The sequence below is a fragment of the Podarcis gaigeae genome (assembly GCF_964106915.1).
Source record: "Podarcis gaigeae genome assembly, chromosome: 16".
Classification (NCBI taxonomy): domain Eukaryota; kingdom Metazoa; phylum Chordata; class Lepidosauria; order Squamata; family Lacertidae; genus Podarcis; species Podarcis gaigeae.
In genome coordinates this window covers 3,355,930-3,381,787 of record NC_139693.1, presented here as the reverse complement: position 1 = coordinate 3,381,787, position 25,858 = coordinate 3,355,930, and the positions used below count along the sequence as shown (strand labels likewise).

The 25,858-nt window shown below is 47.3% G+C and overlaps 1 protein-coding gene and 1 long non-coding RNA gene across 2 annotated transcripts; both read left to right on the top strand.

Moving 5' to 3' along the window:
• The first annotated feature begins 341 nt into the window (after nt 1-341).
• On the top strand, nt 342-7,123 carry LOC310833568. Its single transcript, XR_014558800.1, has 2 exons — nt 342-2,181; nt 2,333-7,123. It is a non-coding gene; the product is annotated as an uncharacterized lncRNA (long non-coding RNA).
• A 6,637-nt stretch (nt 7,124-13,760) lies between these two features.
• On the top strand, nt 13,761-21,668 carry MCL1 (MCL1 apoptosis regulator, BCL2 family member). The gene is made up of 4 exons (XM_083715993.1): nt 13,761-14,219; nt 14,370-15,567; nt 19,427-19,674; nt 20,102-21,668. Exons 2-4 carry the CDS (start codon nt 14,811-14,813, stop codon nt 20,216-20,218), a joined length of 1,122 nt encoding a protein of 373 aa, XP_083572119.1. The 5' UTR covers nt 13,761-14,219; nt 14,370-14,810; the 3' UTR covers nt 20,219-21,668.
• Nucleotides 21,669-25,858: the final 4,190 nt, after the last annotated feature.

Sequence of the window (25,858 nt, the reverse complement as noted above, 5' to 3'; positions counted from 1 at the left end):
GGGTCAGGTTTTGTCAGATTTTGACTAATTCCAGCACAGTCTCCGAAGGAGGAAACTCAGAAGCTGTCACCGTAGGTGAGGGAAAACGAGAATAGAGGCAGAACATGGACATGGGTGGCGCTGTGGGTTAAACCACAGAGCCTAGGACTTGCCTATCAAAAGGTTGGCGGTTTGCTGGCCACATGACCCGGAGGCTGTATGCTGGCTCCCTCGGCCACTAAAGCGAGATGAGCGCCGCAACCCCAGAGTCGGCCACAACTGGACCTAATGGTCAGGGGTCCCTTTACCTTTTTTATGGCCAGTCAGATGGGTGGAGTATTATTAGCCCCTAGCCTTTGATAGCTACCTCCTCCTCCATGATTCTGTCTAATCTGCTCCATGCTGAGAATCATGAGGCCCAGAGGGACAGCACTATCCACACAGAAGCTCCCACCTTCAGTAGCCTTTCCAGCTAGGGCCAAGGGAGACTGCAATGTGAAACCTTGGCAAGATGCTGCCAGCCAGTGTACACACCACTGAGTCAGTTGCCCCAAGGGTCTGGCTCAGTGCAAAGCAGTTTCCTGGGTTCCTCTTGGAACCAGCCCTGTATATCAGAGCCATGGGAATGTGGGCATTTGCTTTTGGTTTAGTGGAAGGGCCCTAACTTGGGGCAAAGCATAGACTTTGCCTGCAGAAAATCCCTGTTTCAGTCCCCACTGGCATTTCCTGGTAGGGCTGGGAGAGGCTCCTTGCTTGAAACCCCCAGAGTGCTGCTGCCAGCCAGTGCAGACAGTACTGAGCCAGATGGAGCAATGGTAAAGCCAGCTTCCTCTGTTCTGTGAATCACGCCGTCTGTTTCTACCACAAGATCAGATCTCGGGAGCCTTCGAATTCTGAAGGATTCCGCTTTTGGCATTGGGAGGCAGCCAGGGGACAGGAAAGGCGATGGTTGCAAGTTCCCTCTTTATTGTCCCGGGAAAAGGAAACTTATTTCTCTGATCTGCTGACTCCTAATCCCAAAATAACTTGATTGCAATGCATTGTCCAAAGTCAGGCGCTTTTGGCTCTAGGCTCTTGTCCGTAAATCACAGTGCAAAAAGCAACACTTGAGTCAACTCTCAGGTTAAACAGAAAAATAACTTAATATGATGATTGTTAAGGTTTTTATTAGATTTTCATAACTAACTTTCATAACTTTCTATAGTCATCCCTTTTATATACTGCATAAAGGTAAAGGGACCCCAGACCTTTAGGTCCAGTCGTGGCCGACTATGGGATTGCGGCGCTCATCTCGCTTTACTGGCCGAGGGAGCCGGTGTACAGCTTCCGGGTCATGTGGCCAGCAGGACTAAGCCGCTTCTGGCGAACCAGAGCAGCGCATGGAAATGCCGTTTACCTTCCCACCGGAGGGGTACCTATTTATCTACTTGCACTTTGACGTGCTTTCAAACTGCTAGGTTGGCAAGAGCAGGGACTGAGCAACGGGAGCTCACCCCGTGGCGGGGATTCAAACAGCTGACCTTCTGATCAGCAAGTCCTAGGCTCTGTGGTTTAACCCACAGCGCCACCTGCATAACTACCCCACTTATCACTGAATTCATATTCCTCGATTACATCACGCATTTCATCTAACCTATATTCCTCTATTTCATATATATTATTTCTTCAGCAGAAAAATAACTTGATGTCCCTGGAAAATCTCAAACCCATCTTTGTAGAATAATACTGCAAGCAAAACAAACCAATTGGGTTCAAAAATCCTATTATGTTAATTTTTAATAGATGCAAAAAGAAAAAAAAATGCAAGTAAATATCTCAAAAAGGCAAACAGAGTCAAATATCTGAAGCCCTCCCGAAGCAAATAAGTGAAGCAGTTTATGCAAATGTTGCTGTCTGTCTAAAAAAGCGGGGGAGAGGCGCATTTGGAAATACTGTGGACGGTTCTGGGCACCTCGCCTCAAAACGGATATGGAAAAGGTTCAGAAAAGAGCAGCCAGAACAATCAAGGGGATGGAACGACTTCCCTACGAAGGAAGATTGCAGCGTTTGGGACATCAGTTTGGAGAAAAGGCAAGTAAGAAGAGCATGATGGTAGTTTATAAAGTAATGCAGGGGGTGAAGAAAGTGGGCGTCCCTCTCTCGTGGCTGCGCTATGAACCCGAATGGTGGAAGATTTGGGACAGAGAGATCCTAACCTATGAGGTAGCAGTGGTGTACCGTGGGGGGTGCAGGGGGGGCCGCACCGGGCGCAACACCTGGGGGTTAGGGTTAGGGGGTGCAAATCCATGGGTTAGGGGGCGCAAATTACTTGCCTTGCCCCGGGTGCTGACAACCCACGCTACACCACTGTGAGGTAGGTCAGGCTGCATGGTGGTGACTGGCCCAAGATCACTCAGGGAGCTTCATGACCGGTGGGAATTTGAACCCTGCCTGGTCTCCCAGGTACAGTCATACTTCGGGTTGCAGCCACTTCAGGTTGCGGTTTTTCGGGTTACGCAGCCGCCGAAACCCGGAAGTACCGAAACGGGTTACTTCCGGGTTTCGGCGGTCACACATGCGCAGAAGCGCTAAATCGCACATTGTGCATGCGCCGAAGCGCCGAATTGCAACCCGTGCGTGCGCAGAAGCACCGCTGCGGGTTACAAACACTGCAGGTTGCGAACGTGCATCTCGCAAGGATCATGTTCACAACCCGAGCGTCCACTGCGCTAACCACTATGCCACACTGTCATGGTTGGGAAACTTTAGGTTCTTCGAAGGCCAGATATGTTGGGTGTGTTTCATTTTCACTTCCTTGTTTTTCTTTCTATTTAATACACACACACACACACACACACACACTATCCCATCTATAATACGCCCCCATGTATAAGACACCCCCCACAATTTTTGGGGACTCGATTTTAAGAAAATTTGGGGAGATGGCCCCAAGTTGTTGAGTTTTCCCCCCGCCCCAGCTGCGAGCAGGAAACACTCCCTAGATCATTTCCCGCGCGCAGCAGCATCGGGGGAAGTTGCACTCCTGCCAACCGGCTGGCTGGTGGGGGCGCCGCTTCTCCCCCCACCATGCCAATATCCGTGTATTGGACGACCCCAGTTTTTCGACACTGTTTTTCAGTTAAAAAACCTCTAATACGGAAAAAAATATGGTATGTTACAGAACTGGGCAATTCCATGAAAATGTCAGCTTACAGATTCATTTTTATTTCAGAGTTAACATGCTCTGCTATCATTTTAAAGATGATTTCCCAGAGTTTCTTTTTCTTCTTCCCAAAACGTCGTGTCATGTCAGTATGGAATTATCCAAATTTTGGATGAAAATAATATTATTTTTAAACTTAACTTGAAACGTGTCCTTGACCTGTGATTGTGCCTCTTGCTTACAAAGGTAAGACACACCTGCCTGGCCCCGCCTACATTTGCCTCTGGCCCCGCCTATACCATGGGAGGTTACCCAGGGAGGAGGGAATGTGACTCTGTTGCGAAGGAAAGGGGCATGTCAAGGACTGCGTCAAATGAGCCTGGCCCAAAACACCAGGTCAATGTTTTCTGCCTTCAGGTGTTGCTCTGCATTCAAGCTTACACCGACTCTTCAAGGTAGCAAAGTGCAGCCACTCCTGTTTCTGCCCACTCAGCCTGAGTCAGGAGATTCTTGGGCTGTGCTCTGGATATGATGAAGATGATTGCATTTATTACCATCCTTCACCCAAAGATCACAAGTAAAAAATGTTACAGTCACAGGAATAGGGAGGGTTCTGGAACAACACAGTTCAGGTGTCAAAGGTGTGTGTCTTCAGCATGTGTCTTCAGCATGGGTAGGCAAACTAAGGCCCGGGGGCCAGATCCGGCTCAATTGCCTTCTAAATCCGGCACGTGGACGGTCCGGGAATCAGTGTGTTTTTACATTAGTAGAATGTGTGCTTTTATTTAAAATGCATCTCTGGGTTATTTGTGGGGCCTGCCTGGTGTTTTTACATGAGAAAAATGTGTGCTTTTATTTAAAATGCATCTCTGGGTTATTTGTGGGGCCTGCCTGGTGTTTTTACATGAGTAGAATGTGTGCTTTTATTTAAAATGTATCTCTGGGTTATCTGTGGGGCATAGGAATTTGTTCATCCCCCCCCAAAAAAATATAGTCCGGCCCCCCACAAGGTTTGAGGGACAGTGGACCGGCCCCCTGCTGAAAAAGTTTGCTGACCCCTGGTCTTCAGCATTCACCCAAAGCCATATAGTGAAGACACCAGCTGTATGCCAGAGAGCAAGAGTTTAAAAGATTTTAAAAGTCACAGCCGTTCCCCAAAGAGATTTGCAGCGGTGCACCTCAGGTTCCACTGTTCTTGAGATTCCCCCCAAAATATTCCAAGGATCTTTGAATCGCTCTGTTGTTTTCGAGCTAAGGGGTAGGGAAAATTAGCTCAGTCTTCACCCGATCTTCAGTCAGCTCTGTGTTCTCTTCCCTACTTTCAGTTTTACATTGTAAGCCCCACAGGACAAGGAGGGAAAATACCATTTGCAACAGGGGAAGTGGGCATGCCAGACCTGAACTAGCAGGGAGTTTCTTAAAATTGGGCCCACAAAACAGACGACTTTCGGGATAGCTCAGTCGGTAGAACATGAGACTTTTAGCTGGGCGAAAGATTCCTGCATTGCAAGGGGTTGGGCTATAGCTGTCAAATTTGAAAATAAGGGATCAGCAGCCTCGAAAATAAGGGATCGTCAGCCTGACCTGTCCCGGGGACACTCTACGGGATATCTAACAATCTGAGATAGCAGCGGGAAGCAGTAGGAAATGGCTCTGGAATAAGGGAATTTCCCGCAAAAAAAGGCAAGGTTGACAGCTATGGGTTGGGCTGGTTTACCCTCCTGGTCCCTTCCAATTCTACAATCTATGGGTGATCAGAACTGTGCGCCTGAGTGATAACATTAACTCCCAAAAAACCTCAGGGATGGGGCAGGGATTTAAGGGCTCAGGCAGTCCTTGGGGTATCCTGGACTCAGGCTGCTCAGGGCTTTGTAAATCACAACAAGGACTTGAACCCGGCTCGGTCACGCAGGGGCAACCAGTGCGGGCTTCTGAACACTGGAGTTATGTGCTGGAGCTGTCTAGCCATAGAGCTTTGTACCAGCTGGAGACTTTGGCCCAGGGTCTAGGATAGCCCCACATATGAGTCGTGGTCCAAAGTGTCTCGTGGGCACCAGGATGGGCAAGGTTGAGCTAGGTTTATCCTGACTCCCAGAATATTTCAATCTGCTCGGTTGCAGTGTGGTTTCTGTGTGGAGTTTGGGGTCCCTCCCCACCCAAGGCAGGGTTCAGATTCCCCCATGATATCTCCGCGGTCGAAGGTCTACTCTTATCTCCTAGAAATGTTATTGCTAGAGACTTTGCCCTCTTTTTTTATGTGTAGGACTTTGAGGCTTGTCTGATGATTAAGTTTATGGGGAGTCAAACATGAGAATTCTGTTATCTCAGGGCCAAAGTCTCAGGTGGACGTCATTCGTCCAGCAAGATCCCGGATGTCTCGGGGGCTTCTTCAGTGCATAACTCAGCCAGGCTGTCAAGAAAAGAGCAGGGAGACTTTGGCAGCCTGAGGGCCACATTTCTTTCTGAGCAACCTCCCAGGGGCCAGAGGCAAAAGTTTGTGGAATGACACACCTTGTGAATTTTGTAAATGTTGCCCTTGTACCATAGCTGTCAAGCGTCCCTTATTTGGTGGGACAGTCCCTTATCCCAGCGCCATGTCCTGCTGCTGTCCCTTATGGATGATGTCCCTTAAATAAGCTGCTGAAGGTAATGGGGCCCTTTCTATGTCCAGCTGTCCTTTGTCAACAACAAATTGTTGCTGTTTTTTGTGTTGAATATATGCTATATGGTAATTTATGGACCTAATAGGTATCTAAAGCCATTTGCACGCAACAAAATATGTATTTTATCAAAGTAATTGTTGATCCCTTATTTTGGCTGCTGATCCCTTATTTTCGAGGCTGAGGGTCCTTTATTTTCAAATCTGTAAGTTGACAGCTATGTCTTGTACAGAAGACTACTTTCTACAGATACTTGTCCATGTCCCTCACTATATTCCACCCTTTGGCCATGCTTGCTGAGGCTTTTGGGAGTTGTACCTGCCCTTCATTGGCGTCAAGCGTTTTCCTGCCACAATGAGGGCTAGAAACTTGCTCCCCACCCTGTATTGATGAAGCTCAGATCCATGAGCAATTGTTGCTGTCTAATAGAGAGGTGAGTTTTTCTGGTTTTCCCAGGAGGCGGAGGAAGACTCTATGTTTTGCTAATCTAGTTGCACCTTTCTCAAAATAGAAAGGGAAAAAAGAGAGATGATTGGCAGTCCCTGAGCGCAACTCAGGACAGGTTTGGGCTTGTCATACGTCATTTTTGTGACATCTGAATACGGCATGTACTTTTTAAAAATAGGTGTGCGTTGGTGTTTATTTTATTTTCCCAGGTATGTTCCCACAAAAGGGTTGCGGTGATGCAATCTCCAGCGACCTGTTAAATCTGCTTACATAAGAGCGGGCATGTCTTTCAAAGAGAGTCCTCAGAGCCCGCAGAGTGAATGGTTTCGTCTCTGTGTCAAATCTGCTGGTTTCAGTCGCAACTGAAATTCAGGGTGGGCTGCCCAGGGCCGGCTCTGCCGTGGGGCAAAGTGAGGTAGACACTGGTTCTCACCTTTGCTGAGAACCTTTGTTCCAATTGGCAACAAATTTTGTCTCTTTGAGAGAGGGGAAGCTGAGCGCCAACCCGAGGTTCCAGAAAAGTCATAATATTCACACATTTCCCCCTGGCCTTTGGTCTGACAACTGCCTGATCCCTTGTATCCCTACCTGATCACTGAGATCTTGGGAGGAGCCTCTGCTGATGGTCACCCATGGCTGAGATGTAACTACTAGAAGATCTGCAGTTGGTCTCATTGGCCCAAGCCTGTGGAACTCCCTCTCACCTGACAGTTCCACTCCAAGCTGAACTTCAGCTGCACAACAAATACTTCCTTATTCTAGCAGGTGTCTCTTGGGCATTTATGATTATTATTTTTTTACTTTATTCTCTGCATGGCTCATTTTTAGGCACAGTGCTTAGAAATACCAGACGACTGAGTGGTATGTAAACGCCTTAAAATAAATACTAAATGTATTTTTGTTTCTAATGGCTCATCTAAGCTCAGTATTGTTGATGTTTACTGGTAGTGGCTCTCCATAGTTTCAGTCTTTCCCTTAAAAATATTATATTCCTTGTGATTCTGAATAAAGCGCTGGTTTAAATATGAACATAGGAAACTTGTACCAAGTTAGGCCATGGTTTGGGGCCTCACATGGCAGTCTCAAAGATGTGCTCTCCGAAGCCTACATTCTGAGCATGATCACACTTCTGTCTCGGCGACGCCTGTGCTGGCTTGGCCATGTGCACAGATTGGAAGATGGCAGGAACCCCAAGAACGTGCTCTGCGGGGAGTTGGCTTCAGGCACCAGATCTGTTGAGAGACCAGCTCTGTGTCACAAAGATGTCTGCAAATGTGACACAAAGCTGGCAGTCTCAACACCGCCATGTGGGAATCCCTTGCAGATGACCACAGTGCCTGGAGACAGACAGGTCAGACATTCATAGCAGTGACCAGAGGAGGAAAGACCGCTGGGAGCAGTGCAGAGAGAAGAAACGCCGTGGGGCATCTGCAGCAGCACAACCGGATGCCTTCATCTGCCCCAGCTGCAACAAAACATGTCTCTCCTGTATCGGTCTTTACAGCCACAGCAGGCGCTGTAAATCTCCCACAGTGTGACTTCACCTCCAAAGGCGCACTCCTCCGTTTTCTCCCGAGACAGACAGGTGCCAACCATCTAGCTCAATATTGTCAACACTGACTAGCAGCTGCTCTCCTGGGGCCTTCTGCATGCAGAGCAGTTGCTTTGCCCTTTTGCAAGCCCTGATGATCAGCTGAACGGTGACAACCTTGCTGGTTCCAATGACCACTTTGGAAAACCCTGTGCCCTCCACGAGACACAGACGTCATCTGGGACAAACAGGCTTGTCTGGGATGCCTCTACCTCCTGACCTATATTTCTGCAAAATCAGCTGGTGCTTTTTTTTTGCAGAAGTCGGCAGTGGGGGAATGCACATCCGGTGGAAAAAAAAGCATCACTTTTCAGCGCAGAAGTGACATCCTGTTATGCTCGGTGCAGAATCAGGAAAGAGGGCAGAGCGAGCTGGACTTTGGGTGGGTGGGGGGAATGGACTTATGCTAAAATCTGGTGGGTGGGTTTCGTCAAACCCTTTTCACTGAAGCCAGCTCACATCCACCTCAGTCATAAATGAAACATTGACAAATCCCCAGAAAACTCTTTGCACCTCTGTTATGGTGACGAGGTGCCCGTGGCAATGAGCAGTGGGCAAGCTCCCTTTTGATCTGCTGCTGCTTCTTTCTTTCCTTATACCGAGGCAGACTGTTAATAATAATAATAATAATAATAATAATAATAATAATATATTATTTATACCCCGCCCATCTGGCTGGGTTTCCCCAGCCACTCTGGGCGGCTTCCAACAAAATATTAATATACAATAGTCTGTTAAAACATTAAAAGCTTCCCTAAACAGGGCGGCCTTCAGATCCACAGAGTTCAGGGCTGTCCACACTGAATGGCAGCAACTGGGCTTTCAGATGGTAGATATTCCAAGCCCTGCCTGGAGATACTGAGGATTGAACCTGCGTGCTCCCGGCTTGCTCTAATCTGCTCTACCAAGTGAGCTGCAGCCCTTGGCCTAAAGATAAGGTTCTAGGCCTCATGGTTCTAGAGATAGAGACAGCCGGTTTAAACAGGGGGAAAGGAAGGGGCCTGCCACTGCATCAGACCATGGGTCCATCTGCCTCAGTAACGCCTGCACAGGCTGGCAGCTGCTCTCCATGGTTTCAGGTAAGGGAGATGCCGGCACGCCTTTTCAAGTAGAATTGAATCAAAGATCCCAAGCGCAAAGGACAGGATGCTGGAGTATAAGGGACTGTAGGCTGTGCTCTTCTGATGCTCTCATAGTCTTAGAGCAGGGGTCTGCAACCCGCGGCTCCGGAGCCGCATGTGGCTCTTTTACACCTTTGCCGCGGCTCCGGGATGGATACTAGCGAGGGGAGGAGGCACATTGTGCGCCCACGACACTTCCCACTGTGGCGGGCGCTGTACTGGCTGTGACGTCGCATGGGGGCGGTGTGTGCGTTAGTCACGCACCATCCTGACATCACCTTCCCGCCCGCCCGCTACATTGTAAGGGGCATGTACGCTGGTCACTGCATTGAAAGGAGGCATGTACGCTGGTCACTGTTTTGAAGGGGAGTAAAGAACACACACGGTGGGATGCAGGTGGCGCTGTGGGTTAAAGCCTCAGCGTCTAGGACCTGCCGATCGAAAGGTCGGCGGTTCGAATCCCTGCGGCGGGGTGCGCTCCCGCTGCTCGGTCCCAGCGCCTGCCAACCTAGCAGTTCGAAAGCACCTCCGGGTACAAGTAGATAAATAGGGACCGCTTACCAGCGGGAAGGTAAACGGCGTTTCCGTGTGCGGCTCTGGCTCGCCAGATGCAGCTTTGTCACGCTGGCCACGTGACCCGGAAGTGTCTCCGGACAGCGCTGGCCCCTGGCCTCTTGAGTGAGATGGGCGCACAACCCCAGAGTCTGTCAAGACTGGCCCGTACGGGAAGGGGTACCTTTACCTTTACCTTTAAAGAACACACACACACAAAAAGGTAACTTGTTAATTTAACATTTATTTCTATGAGGAGGAGTAATTCTGAGGGGTCAAACAAAGAAATAATAAAAAAGAGACAAAAAAGTTATTTTTATAATGACGAAGTTTTGCGGCTCCCAGTTTTTCCCCCTTTGGAAACGGGTCCAAGTGGCTCTTTTTGTCTTAAAGGTTGCAGACCCCTGTCTTAGAGGATCTTGCATCCACCAAGACCCCATGGCACACACATTAAAGTGCGCTTTTCTTTAAAATGCATCATTTCCTTTTATCATGTGCTGAAAATAAAACTTTCGGGAAGCTGCTGGAAGTTTCCAATGTTTGTTCTTCTCCTCAGTCTCTAGGGGAAGTTCCCCCCCTTCCTCTTTTTGTGACTTGTTTCCCTTCTCCTCTCTGCCCCCCCTTGAGAAAGCGTTACATAACAAAGCATTCTGCATTCTCCAGGGGTGAGTCACACACAGAGAGATACTTCCTATTCTCCTTCAAGATCTCTCTTCTCTTTTCCATTGATGGGAGAGGGAAATACCCAAATCCTTCACCCATTGAGCTTACCCCCCCCCCACAGATACTCCTCCCTTTCCAGCTTGGCTCCGCCTTCCTCCATTAAGTTCCATGAAGCTGTTGATCCTTTCCACCTCTCCTGTAGCCTCCCTGCTTCAGTGTTCAACACAGATATGTTAAATTGTAGACTGAACCATTTCTTTCTTTCTGGGGGGCGGGGCGGAGGGAGAAGTGAGTGCTACTCATCAAACTCAACCGGTGGGGGAGGAACTCCAACATTTTATTTCGTTTCCTTAATTTTATTTATTGTTACATTTCTAACCTACCTTTCCTCCAAAGACCCCAAGGTGATTGATATAAGTAAAAAAAAACCTGCTCCTTTTCCCTTATGGGGTACCCAAGAGCCCATATAGAGTCCTTTTGTAGGTTCTCTATCAGTAGAAGAAAATAACAGAGGCCAACCAGAGAATATTGAGAAGCAAAGCGGCTAGTAAGCCTGATCTTTATTAACTGTTGCAACAGGGTCCTCACTCCCCACACACAGGAGAGAGGAGTACCCAGAACAAAGGTGTGCCCACCCTTATATAGACATTTTAAATTGCCAGCCCTGGAGCCCAAGACCACCCCAGAAACATCATACCTACATCACAGAAGGGGTGTAGCCCAAGACCACCCCCCAGATACATCATACCTACATCACAGAAAAGGCGGTCTACAACAGAAATCTGAATGCGTTGTTTTTACCCTGTCTGCCAGGTTACCTACAAAATAAATTTTGAAAATTCCTTCCAGCAGCACCTTAGAGACCAACTAGGTTTGTTATTGGTATGAGCTTTCGTGTGCATGCACACTTCTTCAGGTTATCTGTTAATGGTCGCTTGACTGGTTTCCCTGGGGAGCCTGGCCATTTTTTTTGTAATGATAATGCAGTGGTACCTCAGGTTAAGAACTTAATTTGTTCCAGAGGTCCGTTCTTAACCTGAAACTGTTCTTAACCTGAAGCACCACTTTAGCTAATGGGGCCTCCCGCTGCTGCCGCGCTGCCAGGGCACGATTTCTGTTCTCATCCTGAAGCAAAGTTCTTAATCTGAGGTACTATTTCTGGTTTAGCGGAGTCTGTAACCTGAAGCGTCAGTAACCCGAGGTACCACTGTACTTAATTCCTGAGCCAGGTCACAGGCTCACCTTAAATGTGTCCTTAAGGCAGGATTTGTGAGGACAGAGACAATGGGGAGGTTTCTGCATTTCCTTTGACCTTGCAGAGAAATATTTGAGGTGACTGAAAGGGTCAAAATGGCTTTAGGACTTTTCCTATGTGGTTTGTATATTTATATATGAGTTTGCTTGGTACGTTTATGAACATTTATTATAGATATATAAAACCTTAAAATTCTTTGAACAGTGACGGTTCTCCCACTCTCTCCATTTTACCCTCACAACAATCCTATGAGGTAGGTCAAGCTGAGAGGTGGTGGCTGCCATAAGGTCACCCACAGGGAGCTCCATGGGCAAGTGAGGATTTGAACCCAGGTTTCCCAGGTCCTAGTTTGATGCACTTAACAACTACACCACACTGGGTAATGGGCTATAATTGCTCTGGTAGGCCAATTTTGCTTAGCATTGGGAGGACTTTGTTAAAAAGAAGACCCAAGTCCTCCTCAGAGTAAACCCACTGAAATCACTGGTGGCCACGAGTAACTTTTGAGTCCATGGATTTATAGGAGAGGGCCTGGGTGGCGCTGTGGGTTAAACCACAGAGCCTAGGACTTGCCGATCAGAAGGTCGGTGGTTCGAATCCCCGTGACGGTGTGAGCTCCTGTTGCTCGGTCCCTGCTCCTGCCCACCTAGCAGTTCGAAAACACCTCAAAGTGCAAGCGGATAAATAGGTACCACTCTGGTGGGAAGGTAAACGGCGTTTCCATGTGCTGCTCTGGTTCGCCAGAAGCGGCTTAGTCCTGCTGGCCACATGACCTGGAAGCTGTACGCTGGCTCCCTCGGCCAGTAAAGCAAGATGAGCATCGCAACCCCAGGGTCGGCCACAACTGGACCTAATGGTCAGGGGTGCCTTTACCTTTACCCCATGTTAGAAAGAGCTCTTCCTCTTCCTAACCCAGATCTTTAGTGTGGCATTTATCGCTCCATCCTATACCCATCTCCTCAAAATAAACAATTTCTGGACAATGGTGATGCAGCAAAAACAACAGGATCTTGTGGAACCTTAAAGGCTAATACATTTTATGACAGCATCAGCTTTTGTGGATTGGAGAGCCCCGCAACAGAATCAGACAAAAGGGCCTTTCAAGTCTATCATCCTGTCCTCGCAGTGGCCAAATGCCGCAGAGAACCTAGGAATCTAGATAGACTGCCTCTGGACCTAGGGTTCCATAAGAAAGTCAGAAGAGCCTGGTTACTGGATCAGGCCAAAGGGGGCCCGTCATAGTCCAGCGTCCTCACAGTGGCCAATCAGATGCCTATTATGCAAAACCCTCAAGCATGACCTGAGCACAACAGCACTCTAAGGAAGGGGGTCTGGTCCACGGAAGCTGGTGCCATAATAAAAATTGGTTAAGTCCATTAAGATGCTGTAAGCCTTTTTCCTGTTCTTACTCAGAGGTGAACACTACTCACCTCAATAAAACTCACTCCCACACAAATCTGTATAAGGGTTACAGCCTCAATGTTGAAAACCTGTTCATATCAGCAGGTCATTGCAACATGTCAATTTCAAGGTGAGTCAACTAAGGGTGACGTTTCTGCATGAAACCGAGCACTGGACTTGGCCCAGGGAGGAAGACACCCCGGGGTAGTTTGAACAGAGAAAGATTTTGCTGCAAGCTGAGGGGGTGCTTTACGTGGGTGGTCTTGTCCCATAACTCCATATCCAGTCCCAGATGAGTCTTGCGATTTTTAAGCAGTGGACTGTATTGCAGGGCTGTTGTAAACTGATCTCTCTTTCAGTCGTAGCAGCACAGAAAGACCCCAATCTGCAATATGGGAGTCACAGCAATGGACAACATTGCAGGACTGTTGTAAGCTTTTCTCTCTTTCCAAGTTCTTGCAATGCTGGACTACACAGCAGGGGCGTTGTAAGCCCACCTGAAATATATGGGCAACGGGCTGCACATTTAAAAAATACACATGCCGCACAAAATAAGACAGAGGTATTTAAAGGGTAATTGCTTGGCTATTTCCATTTGTTTTCTCTTTGCTAATGGTTTGTGGGTAGGCCCCCTGGTATCCCAAATCACAGCTGCTCTGAAATCTGGCTTTTTTCTCTCTTGGTGCCCACAGCATGGCTGGGCAGATTTCATGCTTTGGAGATTTGTTTTTACCAGATTCCCAGAATCCAGAAGCCGGAGCCAAGTGTTTGCACAGTGGCTGAACAGGTCAGACGCACCCTTGAAATCGAAGGAGGGTAAAGAGTACATATGGGAGAGCAAACACGGCTCAGCCCAGGAATCTTGTTTACAGTTCCAATTTTCAGTTTCAGAACTCAACTTTCAGCCTCGGCTTTTTTTGCTCAGACATCCGCTCCTGGTTTCTGCCCTAATCCACTAATCTGGAATGGCAAACTTCCAAACTAGAATGGAAAATGCTAATCTAGAACTGCAAACCCATAAACTAGGGCTACGAAACTCTGATTCAGAATTGCAATAGCCTAATCTAAAATGGCAAACCTCTAATCTAGAAACGCCAAAAAACCCCGCCCCAAAACCGTGTGATCTAGTATGGCAAAACCCTAATCTAGAACTGCAAAACTTTGGCCACAGGTCTCATATGCACTCCCTGCTCTTAGGGGACCTGTCTACTGTGAGAACAGGATGCTGGACTAGATTGGCAAGGGGACAGAAGAACAAACCATCAGAAGGAAAGTGGCAAATCTCCTGGGAAACCACCCTGACGCCTGCTTTGCCTTTGGTTTGGACTCAGTCTGACCCTTATGTTTCCTTCCCTTTGTGGTTTTGATCTATGGACTACTTTTAAAATGAGGCTGCATTTTAAATTGGGTCCCCCCCCCCCATTATGTTTTTACTGTAATTTTACTGGTGTTAGCCACCCTGTGCCTGGCTCTGGCCAGGGAATAAATAAAATTATTATCATCATCATCATCATCACCACCACTACTACTACTACTATGGGCTACTTTTAAAATGAAGCTGCATTTTAAATTGCATTTTAAATTGGGTTTTTTCCCCTATTATGTTTTTACTGTAATTTTACTGGTGTTAGCCGCCCTGAGCCCTGGGTATAAATGAAATTTAGTATTATTTATTATTATTATTATTATTATTATCACTACTACTACTACTACTACCCGGCCCCCACCTGCCCGCTCCAGAACAATGGAGCAACCAAGAAGCGCCCTATACAAAAGCGGGCTGCTTCTTCTACCCTTTAAACGTCTATGGTGGCCTGTTTTAGCCACGCCCACCTCCCCTCCCCTCCGCGTCACTGCCTCAAGCCCACGTCGTATGCCACGTCCCTTCTGACGCCAGCGCGTCAGAGCCTTTATAAGACCCTCCCCGCCGCCGCCGCTCCCCTCTCACAGCTCTGCGCGACGAGCTTCGGAGTTCGCGGAAAGCTGCGAGGAGGCCGCCATGTTTAACAAGAAGTCGGTGGTTTTGTATTGTGGGGGCGCACCGAGCATGGCGCCCGCCACGCCGGTCTCCCCGGGGGCCGGCGGAGGCGGCAGCAGTAGCAGCGGAGCCCCAACCGCCTCAGCCGCCGTCTTCACCGCCAACGGCCGCTCTGAGGGCGCCGGCCCGTTCTCGCCTCGGATTGGGCGCGGCTGGGGGGCCAGCGTCTTCCCTGAGGGGCCCTTGGCGCGGATTGGCTCAGCGGGGCCCCTGGCGCGGATTGGGCCCTTCGAAGTAGCGCCCCGCGCGCTGATTGGCTCCCCCGCCGCGGCGGCCGTTGGCGGCGGTGCCGCGCGGCCGTTGGCGCTGGCGCTCCCTGAGGGAGAGCTGGACGGCTGCGACGACGACGAGGCCGCGGAGGCCGGAGACCTGCCTTCGCCCACCCCTTCGCTGGAGTCCATCCCGTCCTCGCAGGGGGACGACGCGGCGGCGGTGACGGTGACGGCAGTGGCGTCCGCCCCGGACGACCTGCGCAAAGTGACGCTGGAGTTGGTGAGCCGGTACCTGCGCGAGGCCGCCTCGGGCGACGGCGACGCCAAAGGGCCGTCGGGAGGCGGCGGCGGGAAGAAGATGCTGAAGGGCCTCCTGGGCCGCTTGGGGAACACCCACGAGGAGGAGGCCGCCGCCGCCGCCACCTCGCCGGGCGCCGCGCAGGCGCTGGAGACCCTCCGGCGGGTCGGGGACAACATCCTCGAGAAGCACCAGCTGGCTTTCCAAGGTGGGTGACGGGGGGCAGAGAGGGAAGGGGAACCCCGAGGTCATCCAGCCCAGCCCCCTTCGGTGCTGGAATCGCAGTTGGGAGAAGGTTGGAGGAAGCGGGGAGATGAGGGGTAGGAGGGTCGCCTCTTCGTCGTTTAATCCTTGCGTCGAGGTTATTGCAAGCCGCCCCGAAAAGGGGCCAGGGCGGCTTACAAGAGCAGCAGGAGGTGGGCGTGGTGCCAGTTCTTTAGGCCGCGCACTGCCCTCGACGGGACCAGGTTGGCACCCTCTTTTGCGGGGGTCATAATTGGGGCAGGGGGAGAGAGAGAGGAAATGGAAGGGTCCCTAAAAGAGGGCTGGGGAAGAAATGATGAATCATTTCTTGTTCTAGACAGCCATAATAATAATGAATGGTGGGGGAGGAGTCTGTTCTGGGGCCACGCCCCCTCTTCTCAACCCCAGATTGGCACCCTACATTGGGGATGGGAAAAGGGCAAGGGAAGAAGAAATAAGGGCTGGGGGGGGGGTTAATAACTTGCCCCCAAAGCAGCCCAAGCTAGCTTCTGTCCATAATGATGATGCGGGGTGGGGGGGATTGTGCTTTTTCTTGAGATCACACCCCCTTTTCCCAGGCTCTGACTTTTGCATGCTTAAGTGTTCTTTGCCTGGCTGGAATGTGTCCTTGAGCTAGGATGATGCCTCATTAAATAAATGAAACAGAAGCTGTTTTCAATGAAGATGATAAACATATACAAAAAAAACAGGAAGGACATGCAAGAAAGGACCATAGGCCTAACAGACTGGTAAAGACTCATTTATCCTGTGAGGAAAGCCTGAAGCAGAAGGCCATGGGCCACATTTGGGCAGCCTTTTTGTGGGAACTATTTACAGATACAAAATACCAGAGACAGATGCAACAACATTTATGGAAGAGATAAAAAAAAATACAGAATAGCCACAACAATGGCTGCTTCATTTTAAGAATATAAAAGCCTCTGCAGAGGCCTGTTGGCATAAAACAGTTTTTCAAGAGGATGCCTGCCTAATCTTCTGGAAGTGTACCCCACTGCCTGGGACCTATGACACCAAGTGCCTGATTGCTAGTTGAAGCCAGTCAGGCAAGCTGACAGACTGAAACACTCCCCAGCAATATTTCCTGGGTGGCTGAAAGACAAAAGCAACATTTAAAATAAAATTATTCTAATTACATGCACTGAAGTTGAGGTGTGGCTTTCTTAGAATGAGTGTGGGACGGAAATGGGGGTGTTTGCTTGCTTGGGAGGAAACAGTGAGGAGTAATAACTGATGGGGGGCTTAAGTCATGGGGTGTGGAGAGGAGGAAACTGTATCAGCATCTCACATTTACTGACATTCTAGTATCTTGCCTTTCTCTTAAAGCAGCCAAGGTGGTTCACAAAAAACTAATACAAGATTTATTGTTATAAAAAAGCAAAAACAGGAAGTAGGAAGTGCAGCAGGGTACTGAAGTGGAAAGGGACTGGGGAAGGAGGAGGACGGGAAGCACTCACTAAGGTGTGTTTAGGGAAGAGCATGAAAGGAGCTTGTGTGGGGCAAAGAAAAGTTGGGGGTGTCAGCTGTAAGGGGTGAACGGAAGTGGAGGTGAGCACCTGTAGGGCTGGTGAAGTTCTAGAGTAGGGGTTGGGAGGGGGAGGGAGCAAAGCAGGTGGCCTGAGGGGGGGGGGAGAGTGAAGGTGAGGAGCTAAACATAGTGGATCAGGGTGTCCTTGGGATGGGAATGTAGCAAAGGAAATCGATGGGTGGAAGGGGGAATGTGTTGGAGGGGCAGGTAAAGGGGAGAAATGGAGGGGCTCCTATGAAAAAGAATTGGAAGAGTGTCCAAAGTTTAAAAAGAGTAAACAGGGATGTTGAAGGGAAAGTTCCTGATGTGTCCGTGGACTGAAAGGTTGCACATTTGAGTCTGGTTGGTTGACTTCAGTTCTGTGCAGTTTGGGCCAGATACCTGATCTCCAGTAGAGTTCAGGCTTCTTGAGAGGCCACCCTGGCAGCCAGAGGTTTGTGGGTGGCCCAGCCTGCCTCCCCCCTCCCCCGTTTTTCTGCAAGGAGTCATTGTGAAAGCACCAAGCCCAGCAGAAACGAAACTGAATTTAGTTCACTTGACAGTGGGGGTGGGGAGAAACTCTTGCAGGCAGAAGATAATCTGGGTACAGATTAGCTCTTGCTGACATCCTGCTCCTGCCTAGCAAGTGAAATATAATTCATTGTAAACATGATGATAAAAGATTAGCTGGCTCCGGCTGTGAGCAACTAACTTCCTTCAGAGTTGCTTTGGAGCAGGTTTGCTATTTACCAGCACTTTGCCATTCTTATTTGACTTTATTTTAGTATATTACATTAGCTAGGGCACTGACTATGTAGAGTTGGGAAGTAGCCTTAAAGTAACCTCCAGTAATTTGAACGCTCCTAGAGAGCCTCTATGGTTTGCCACCTCTAAGTCAGTGTCCTCCAGTTGTCTATCCCCTCCCAGCTCCCCTTGTGGCTGAGCTGCTCAGGTTTTTGTAATGTGGATGGGCAAGAAAAACTTTTGACAGTAGCTATTTGTGAGATGTCCTGTAGAACATTCCTTACATCCTGCATATACAGAAGTCACAATGGCACAGACTTCCCACAGAGGTATTGTTTGTTTTCTGGGTTAGGAAGGGTTAGGACTTGGCTCACTCATCTAGTGTATAAGAACAAATTTCATTAGACTTATGTTTAATGGTTTGCTTGAAGCCTTCTGAATCATCGCCTCTCCACAGTACAATAAAGACTCTGCTTTGGGGCAGCTCCTAAATGCGGATGCAAGCATCCCTGTTCCTGAATCATGAAAATGAACTAGCTATAGTCACTTCCTTGTTGACTTCTGGATTTCAGCTTCCTCAAGTTTCTTTTAAGTGTCAGTGGCTAATAGTTGAAGGCTGCTTAACCCTTAAGGACAGAATTGTACTGCCAGGATTCAAGTCTTGAACCACTAGCTCAAAGCATGACGACTGTTGGATACTTTGTTTTGTATTAAAAATAGTTGAAGCAGCACTTACTTAGACGCTAGAGCTGGGCTTTGGTCTAGGGCTGCAGATATCAGTGGCTGTAAGTAGGAGTTGTGTTAAGTTTGTCTGAGTATTGGACTCTGAAACAGGCAGCTGCTGATCTGCAAGTCTGAAGCAGCTCTAGAACATTTTAATGTTCTTCTCAGGAAGTGCTAGAACTTATTTTTATTCAGACAATCACTTTGTATTCAAATGAATTCATAAAGTGATAGTCAAAATAAAAAAAAAGTAGAACATCAAAATGGGAAGTGAAAACCATTTAAACGAATCTCAAAGCAATGTACAACATGGGAAGCAAATACAATGCAAAAGAATTTTAAAACAGCACAAAATAGAAATCAAATGAAATACAGTATATTAATAATCCAATAAGAGCCTACAGTTACAAAATCCCAACCAATCAATTTGTACAACAAAGACAGCTGACCAAATAAAAACTCATATAGCCCCAGAATTAAAGTAAGTAATAATTGCCTCCCACCTAGGACAGCACATTCACTGCCTGTCTCATTGGGGAGGGGGAAGCTCTTGCCAATAAGACTTCTGAGCAAGCTTATCCCATCAACATTCCATCTGTTCAGGCTCTGACCCTGAGTTTTAAACATCAGTGCCCACCCACCATCCATTGCTCATTCAACCAAGTACTACAACCTCAACCCTTCCAAAAACAAAGAGCAAAGAGTGGGGGAGGGGGAGAAAACTAAACTGCTTTGTTAATGATTTTGATTGTTAAAACTCCTTGCACACTTCAATGTGGAATTTTCAGTATTTTCACCTGTGTTCCTTGCTTATTGCTCACCCCCTCTTCAGGAATGCTTAGGAAGATTGAAATAAAGAAAGAGGAGGACCTGAAGACTGTGTCAGAAGTTGCAAAGCACCTTTTCAGTGACGGCATAACAAACTGGGGTCGAATTGTGACTCTCATCTCTTTTGGTGCCTTTGTTGCCAAACACCTGAAGCGCATCAATCAGGAGAGTGCCATCGGTCGTTTGGCAGAGCTCATCACCGAGGTTCTGGTTACAGACAAGCGGGAATGGATCCTCAACAATAATGCCTGGGTAAGTGAGTCATGGTGGGGGCTGAATGGTAGATGTTGTTGTGCTGTTTCCCTTGTAACTCTTCCCAGTCAAAATCCAAACCTGGAGACCCCAATACCTTCCTGTAGCTGATCTTTCTGGAAGTGAATGCATGCTTCATCAGATTTTAGGGCTGTGTTAACTCTCCATAAATAGAGTGAATATCTGTCATGAGATGTTTAAAAGAGCTATGGTAAAATTGGTTTCCCACAAAGGGAACATTGTTTGTGTGTGCGTGGTTGCGGTTGTTGAAAATGGGGAGTGGATTGGACTCAGAATTGCTGGATGTTGGACTTTGCTCAGTACATGGTTTTACCTTCCATTCTTGCTGCGAATTCTCTTTGAAGCAGTCAGACACACATGGCTGCCAGTGCTTAACAGCAATTAACAATGCAATTCTTTTTTCTAGGAGGGATTTGTTAATTTCTTCCATGTAGAGGACGTAGAAGGCAGCATCAGAAGCGTTCTGATGGCTTTTGCAGGCGTGGCCGGAATAGGAGCGGGCTTGGCTTACATGGTCCGGTGAGTCAAGGAGTGCTCCCAGTGAGGAGCTAGCTTGGACTATCCTGTTCTACTGTGACTAGAAAACTGAGCCGTTCTTTGAAAGTTGATGGGAGAATTAAAACACCTCGAAATCCCATGGAAAGTTTGGTCTGAACTGTCAGTTTTAGAATGTCAGCAACAAGGATGTCTTTACAAATTGGGAGTAGATCCTTCAAGCCAAGGAACATGCACTCCGCTTCCTCCAGTGGTGGAGCTAAGAGGACTGAAGCCCACCTGAGCACAGTCTTGGGCTTGGACTATGAACCCGCAGCCACATTGGGCTTATAAGAACTGTTGGATGTGCTAGGTAGTGTTCTATTTGCACAGAACTGTGACCATACACCCAAACGGGGTATCTAAATTATCACCTTCAGAGAAGAGAGTGGCGTGTTAGGGGTGACGTGCAAGATGCTTTGTGCGGTGAGCAAAATGAAGGACCTTCAGGTGAACACTGCAAATGCCTTATCTGTTCGCTGGCACAGGTGTGTGTTGTGTCTGCTGTGGAGAGAGAAAACTCCAAAATCTGAACCCATCTCATTGCATCAAGGGCTGATCCTGTTCTATGTACTCCCTTCAGTTTTTGTTTCCTGTTCTCCTCTGCCCTCCCCTTGGAAGCGTACACTGCCATAGCTCCCAAGTTACCACAAGACATGGAGCGCAATAGTGTAAATATGTATAAACCTTCACAGGGAAGTCAGCAGAAATGTATGTACATTTGTAGCTGAAACTGTACAAAGTGTATACTCTTAAAAGAGATTTATCTTTGGGAAAGGTTGTAAAAGAGTGTTTTTTTTAATGTAATTAGATTCAGGTTTTGCAGCTCTTTATTCTTTAGCCCTCTAAATGTCACATAATCTGGGCCTACCTTTCTATGTACTTCAATAACAACCTGGTTCTGCCAGGTGACTTTACTGAACAGCCATCTAAGTACAGCTGAGCGCCTTTCTTTTTGTTCTTTAAAATGTTTTACTTTCTTCATGGTTGCCAGGGGAGGCATTTTCAACAAATCTTAATTTTTTTTTACCTTCTTTATTTTGATTCTTGCTTTCTTTAAAGCCAATTATTTTAAGCTAAACTTACAAAAGAATGTCATACTTGTCTCCAAGAATAAAATTTCTCACATGAGTTAGCAACGTAAGACATTATGGCCTATGCACGGGATAAATCTGAATCTTTGAGGGAGAATATGAGAGAGGCTTGTAGACTTGGGTTTCTTGAACCCTTTATTAGGCAGAAGGGTTCAGTATAGGAGCAAGAGGTTAAGTTGTTTTTGCAGTTTGACTCGATTGCGTTTAGTCTTCGCTGTACTGTTAGCTTTGTTTAGACCAGATTGTGGCAGATGTGAAAACCTAAAACAAAGCATAGACTCAACATGGTGCTATGGTCAGACTTTCTTGTTTACATCAACTGTCCAATAAAACAATTCACAGGTGGTTGCAGTGTGTGCCTTCTGTTAAGGCAGAAACATAAAACAATTGAAGCTATATTTGTATGTATCCTGTCTTCTCTGTGGCCAAACTCTACTGGAAGGCCTGGCCATTTGCTGCCTCTCTTCTTTCCTTTTTGTCACTCAGTCTTGCAGCCTGCCCTGGAGGGGAGCGCCCCTGGCTGGCTTGTGAAAAAGTAGCCAGTTACTGCTGGATCCTGGATTAGGCCCCTGGGGTTGCCATGACTGGTATCTCTGTATCGGTGGTGAAGTTTATGACCTTAGGTGCTGGTGAGAGTTGCAGTCAAACAGCATCAGGAGTGCTTCAGTTTCCCTACTGCCCTGCCTTTATCCATAGCTCTCTTAGCATATCTATGCCTATACTGCATTTTTCAACAGTAGTTAAAAAAAGGTGAGAGTTATATTAGTGCAGTAGTCTCTTTGAAATTAAGTGCCGTATTTTACATTATTATTTTTATTACTACTACCACCACCACCCACCCTTAACTAGCAGATTTCAAGGCAGATTGCAACAATTTAAAATTCAGAATTGAAAACAGATTACAGTCATAGGAATAGGGTGGGTCCTGAATTTATATAAGAAGCAGTCTTCCAAGTGCTGTGACTCTTAAGACAAGAGATATGAAACCATTTTCACAATCCTCCACACCAACTTTGCAATGCCTTTGAATGTGCTGGTGGTGCACTCAGGCCCTATGCAAAGCTTTGCCCTGGAAATATGCAAATCTGCACCTTCTGCAAAGTTCTGTTTCTAGTTAGTGGTGCAGTGTTTGTGTCAAAGGTGGATGCTTCCTGGTTAGGGTAGATCAGGCAATTTCTGAAGCAACTTACTTCACATAACAGGAAATCTCTCTGTCAAAAGTAGAGGGAGGTGTTTTTATAACCAGACCCTTCACTTAACTATTTAAACACAGTTCTAGATGTTTCATTGAACACTGTTCTGCTAATTTGCACTTGGCAAAAAAGCCAATTGCCTGTGCTCCGTTTCAAGGGAATCCTGCGGAAAATCAAGCATTTCATGCTTCTAATGCCAGGGAGGGAAACCTGTGCTGGAATACAACTCATCATATGCCTGGCCATTGGCTGTGCTAGCTGGGGCTGATGGGAGTTGTTATCATTACCATTATTATTATTATTTCAGTTTATATACCAGTTTATATCAAAAGATCCCATGGCCATGGACAACATTTTACAGAGCATAATAACAACAACAATACAAAGCATCATAGTGCCACAATAAAATAATCTTAATAACAGATCCCTTTAACAGGCCCTCGATTACTTAATGGCTGAAGACCTGGATAAAGAGGAATGATTTTGCCTGGTGCCTAAAGACATGTAATGATGGTTCTGGGTGAGCCTCTCTGGCGAGAGCATTTCACACATGGGGAGCCGCTACAGAAAAGGCCTGCTCTTGTGTTGCCACCCTCTGAACCTTTAAGGAAGCAGGTGCATAGAAGAGGGTCATGGATGCGGTCTGTTCATATAGGGAGAGGCAGTCCCAAGGTATTGAGGTCCTGAACCATGTACGGCTTTATAGTTCAACACCAGCACTTTGAAGTGGGCTGGTAAACTAATGGGCAGCTAGTGCAGTTGGGCCAGGATTGGCGTTATATGCTGAAACAGTTTTGTTCTGGTGAGCAATCTGGCCATTGAATTTTGTACTAGCTGAGGTTTCTGAGTAATTCAACCTAGTTCATCCCTGTCCAGATACGAGCATAGCTGGGCCACCAGCCAAAGCTGATAAAGGACCACCTGGATTTCAAGCAACACCAATATATCCAGGAGCACCCCCAAGATACATCCCTTCTCCTTAAGAGGGTGTGTAACCCCCTCAAGAGCAGGCAGTCTCCCATCCATTTGGTCTCGGGGACCACCCATCAACAGTGCCTCCATCTTATCTGGATTGAGCTTCAGTTTGTTGGCTCCCAACCAGTCCATTACCTAGGCAAGGCACCAGTCTAGTACACCCACTGCCTCCCCTGCAGGTATAAAGGTGAAATAGAGCTGTGGGTCATCATCATACTGCTGGCAGCACATTCCAAAACTGGAAGACTCCACTCAGCGGCTTCATATAGATATTAAACAACATGGGGGATAGAACTGCCCTGAGGGACCCCACATTGAAGACCCCATGGTGCCGAAAAACACTCCCCAAGCATCAGCTGATGAAGACAACCATCCAAGTAGGACTGGGACCACTGTAAATCAGTGTTGCCCACCCACAACTCAGAAAGCCTTTCCAGGAGGATACAATGGTTAATGGTATTGAAAGTCACCAAGAGGTCAAGAAGGATTAACGGATACATTGCCCCGTCTCTCTCCCGACAGGTTATATATAGGGCACCCGCGGCTGTTTCCAGGCTGAAGCCCTGATTGAAATGGATCTAGAAAATAAAGAACAGTCAGAGGGCCAAAGTTTCACCATCCCTCAGCACAGACCCCTCTACTTGTGGTCTAGGTCAGTAATGGGGAATCTAGCCCTCCAAATGATGGAACTCCCAGCTCTCTCATCATTCCTAACCATTGACTACGCTGATATGGGGTGACAGAAGTTGGGGAGTCCAGCAGCTCCTGTAGGGCCACAGTATTCTTCTCTAATCCAGGCATACTCCTAACCTGATTGTAAGAATGGGACAGGATCTAAAATGCCCCTATTCTCAGCAGAATTCCTCTTTGGAATGAAGCTTTGTAGTTCAGCTAACCTTGCTATGCACCCTTTAGCATCACAAACATATTTGCTCCGGAACCGCCCACATTTTCTTCCTATGTTTCAAGCATCTCCAACCAACCAGCAGTGAATTCTTGCTCATAAGCTTACTATTGCTGCTGGGTAGTCCTGTTACCTAACAGGGTTTACCTTTGGGGTTTCTGCTAGCTTGGTATGTTCAGCCTGGAAATAATTTCCCTCTAGAAAGAGTGATTCACAATTGCTGTGTCTGCCAGAAGATCCCGCCCTGCCCCACCCCCCAGAAGACCAGTTCTCTGCCGTTTGGAAGGTTAATAATGTCAAGATCATTCGCTTTTAATAGGTGGGTGAATGCATTGTTTCCATGGTACTAGACTTGAAGCATAAATACACCACTGAAATGGTTACCTAATGCAGCCCGCTGGCCTATGCCCACACACAGGAATAGTTGCTGGAGTTCAGAAACATTCTGCCCTGCTGTGAAGGTGCTAAAGTGAGAAGGGATCGATGAATCTCCTGTGGAAAAAATGCAGTGAAACTACATAACAATTGGGCCTAATGGAGTTCATTTTTCTCTTAAACTATAACAGCTAATAATAATAATATAATAATTTATTTATACCCCGCCCATCTGGCTGGGTTTCCCCAGCCACTCTGGGCCGCTTCCAACCGAATATTAAAATAATACAGCATCAGACATTAAAAACTTCTAAACAGGGCTGCCTTCAGTTGTCTTTTAAAAATAAAATAGTTGTTTATTGCCTTGACGTCTAGTGGGAGGGTGTTCCACAGGGCAGACACCACTACCGAGAAGGCCCTGGGGAGGGTTTATTCTTTGTAACATATAATAAAGACTAAAAAAGTAGCTGTGGGTATTTTGCCAGGGAATTCCCAGTTATCAAAAAATAAACAAAGCCCAATATGTTCTGCCCTTAAGCACATAGTCATAATTTCCCAGCCTTGATTGATCCAGACTAGTTAACAGGGGAGTTCTTTTTGCACCTTTCCCCAAAAGCAGGCCTTTGTAAGTTTGAGCAAATGGGTTTTTTTCCAGTTTTGCAATACACACAGGTGGCTGTTTTGGAAATCAGGTTGGGTGTGGTGCTTAATTCAATGGCTGTTCTTCAAAGCAAAGGAGGAGGTCATGCTTTTAAAAAAAAACAAAAACCCAAGGGAAGGGCACACACACACACAATGATATTCCTGTGGAGGGAAACAAAACTGGGTCTCAGCTAAACTGTATGTCTTTCTTGCCAAAAACGAAAATCAGTTTTGCCTGTTAGAACTCACTTCAACATTGGCTGAATTGTTTAGGCAAATAATGGCAAGCAGCATTGAGTATCAGCCTTCTCTGTTTACATATCAACTTCACTGTGTGGCATTGATCCAGCCCAGGGTCTGTGTTGATATGAATGGGGGTCAGGGGAGAATCTGGATTAGGAATACAGTCTTCTCTTGTAGTTCCAGTTATTCTTACTTCCAGAGTT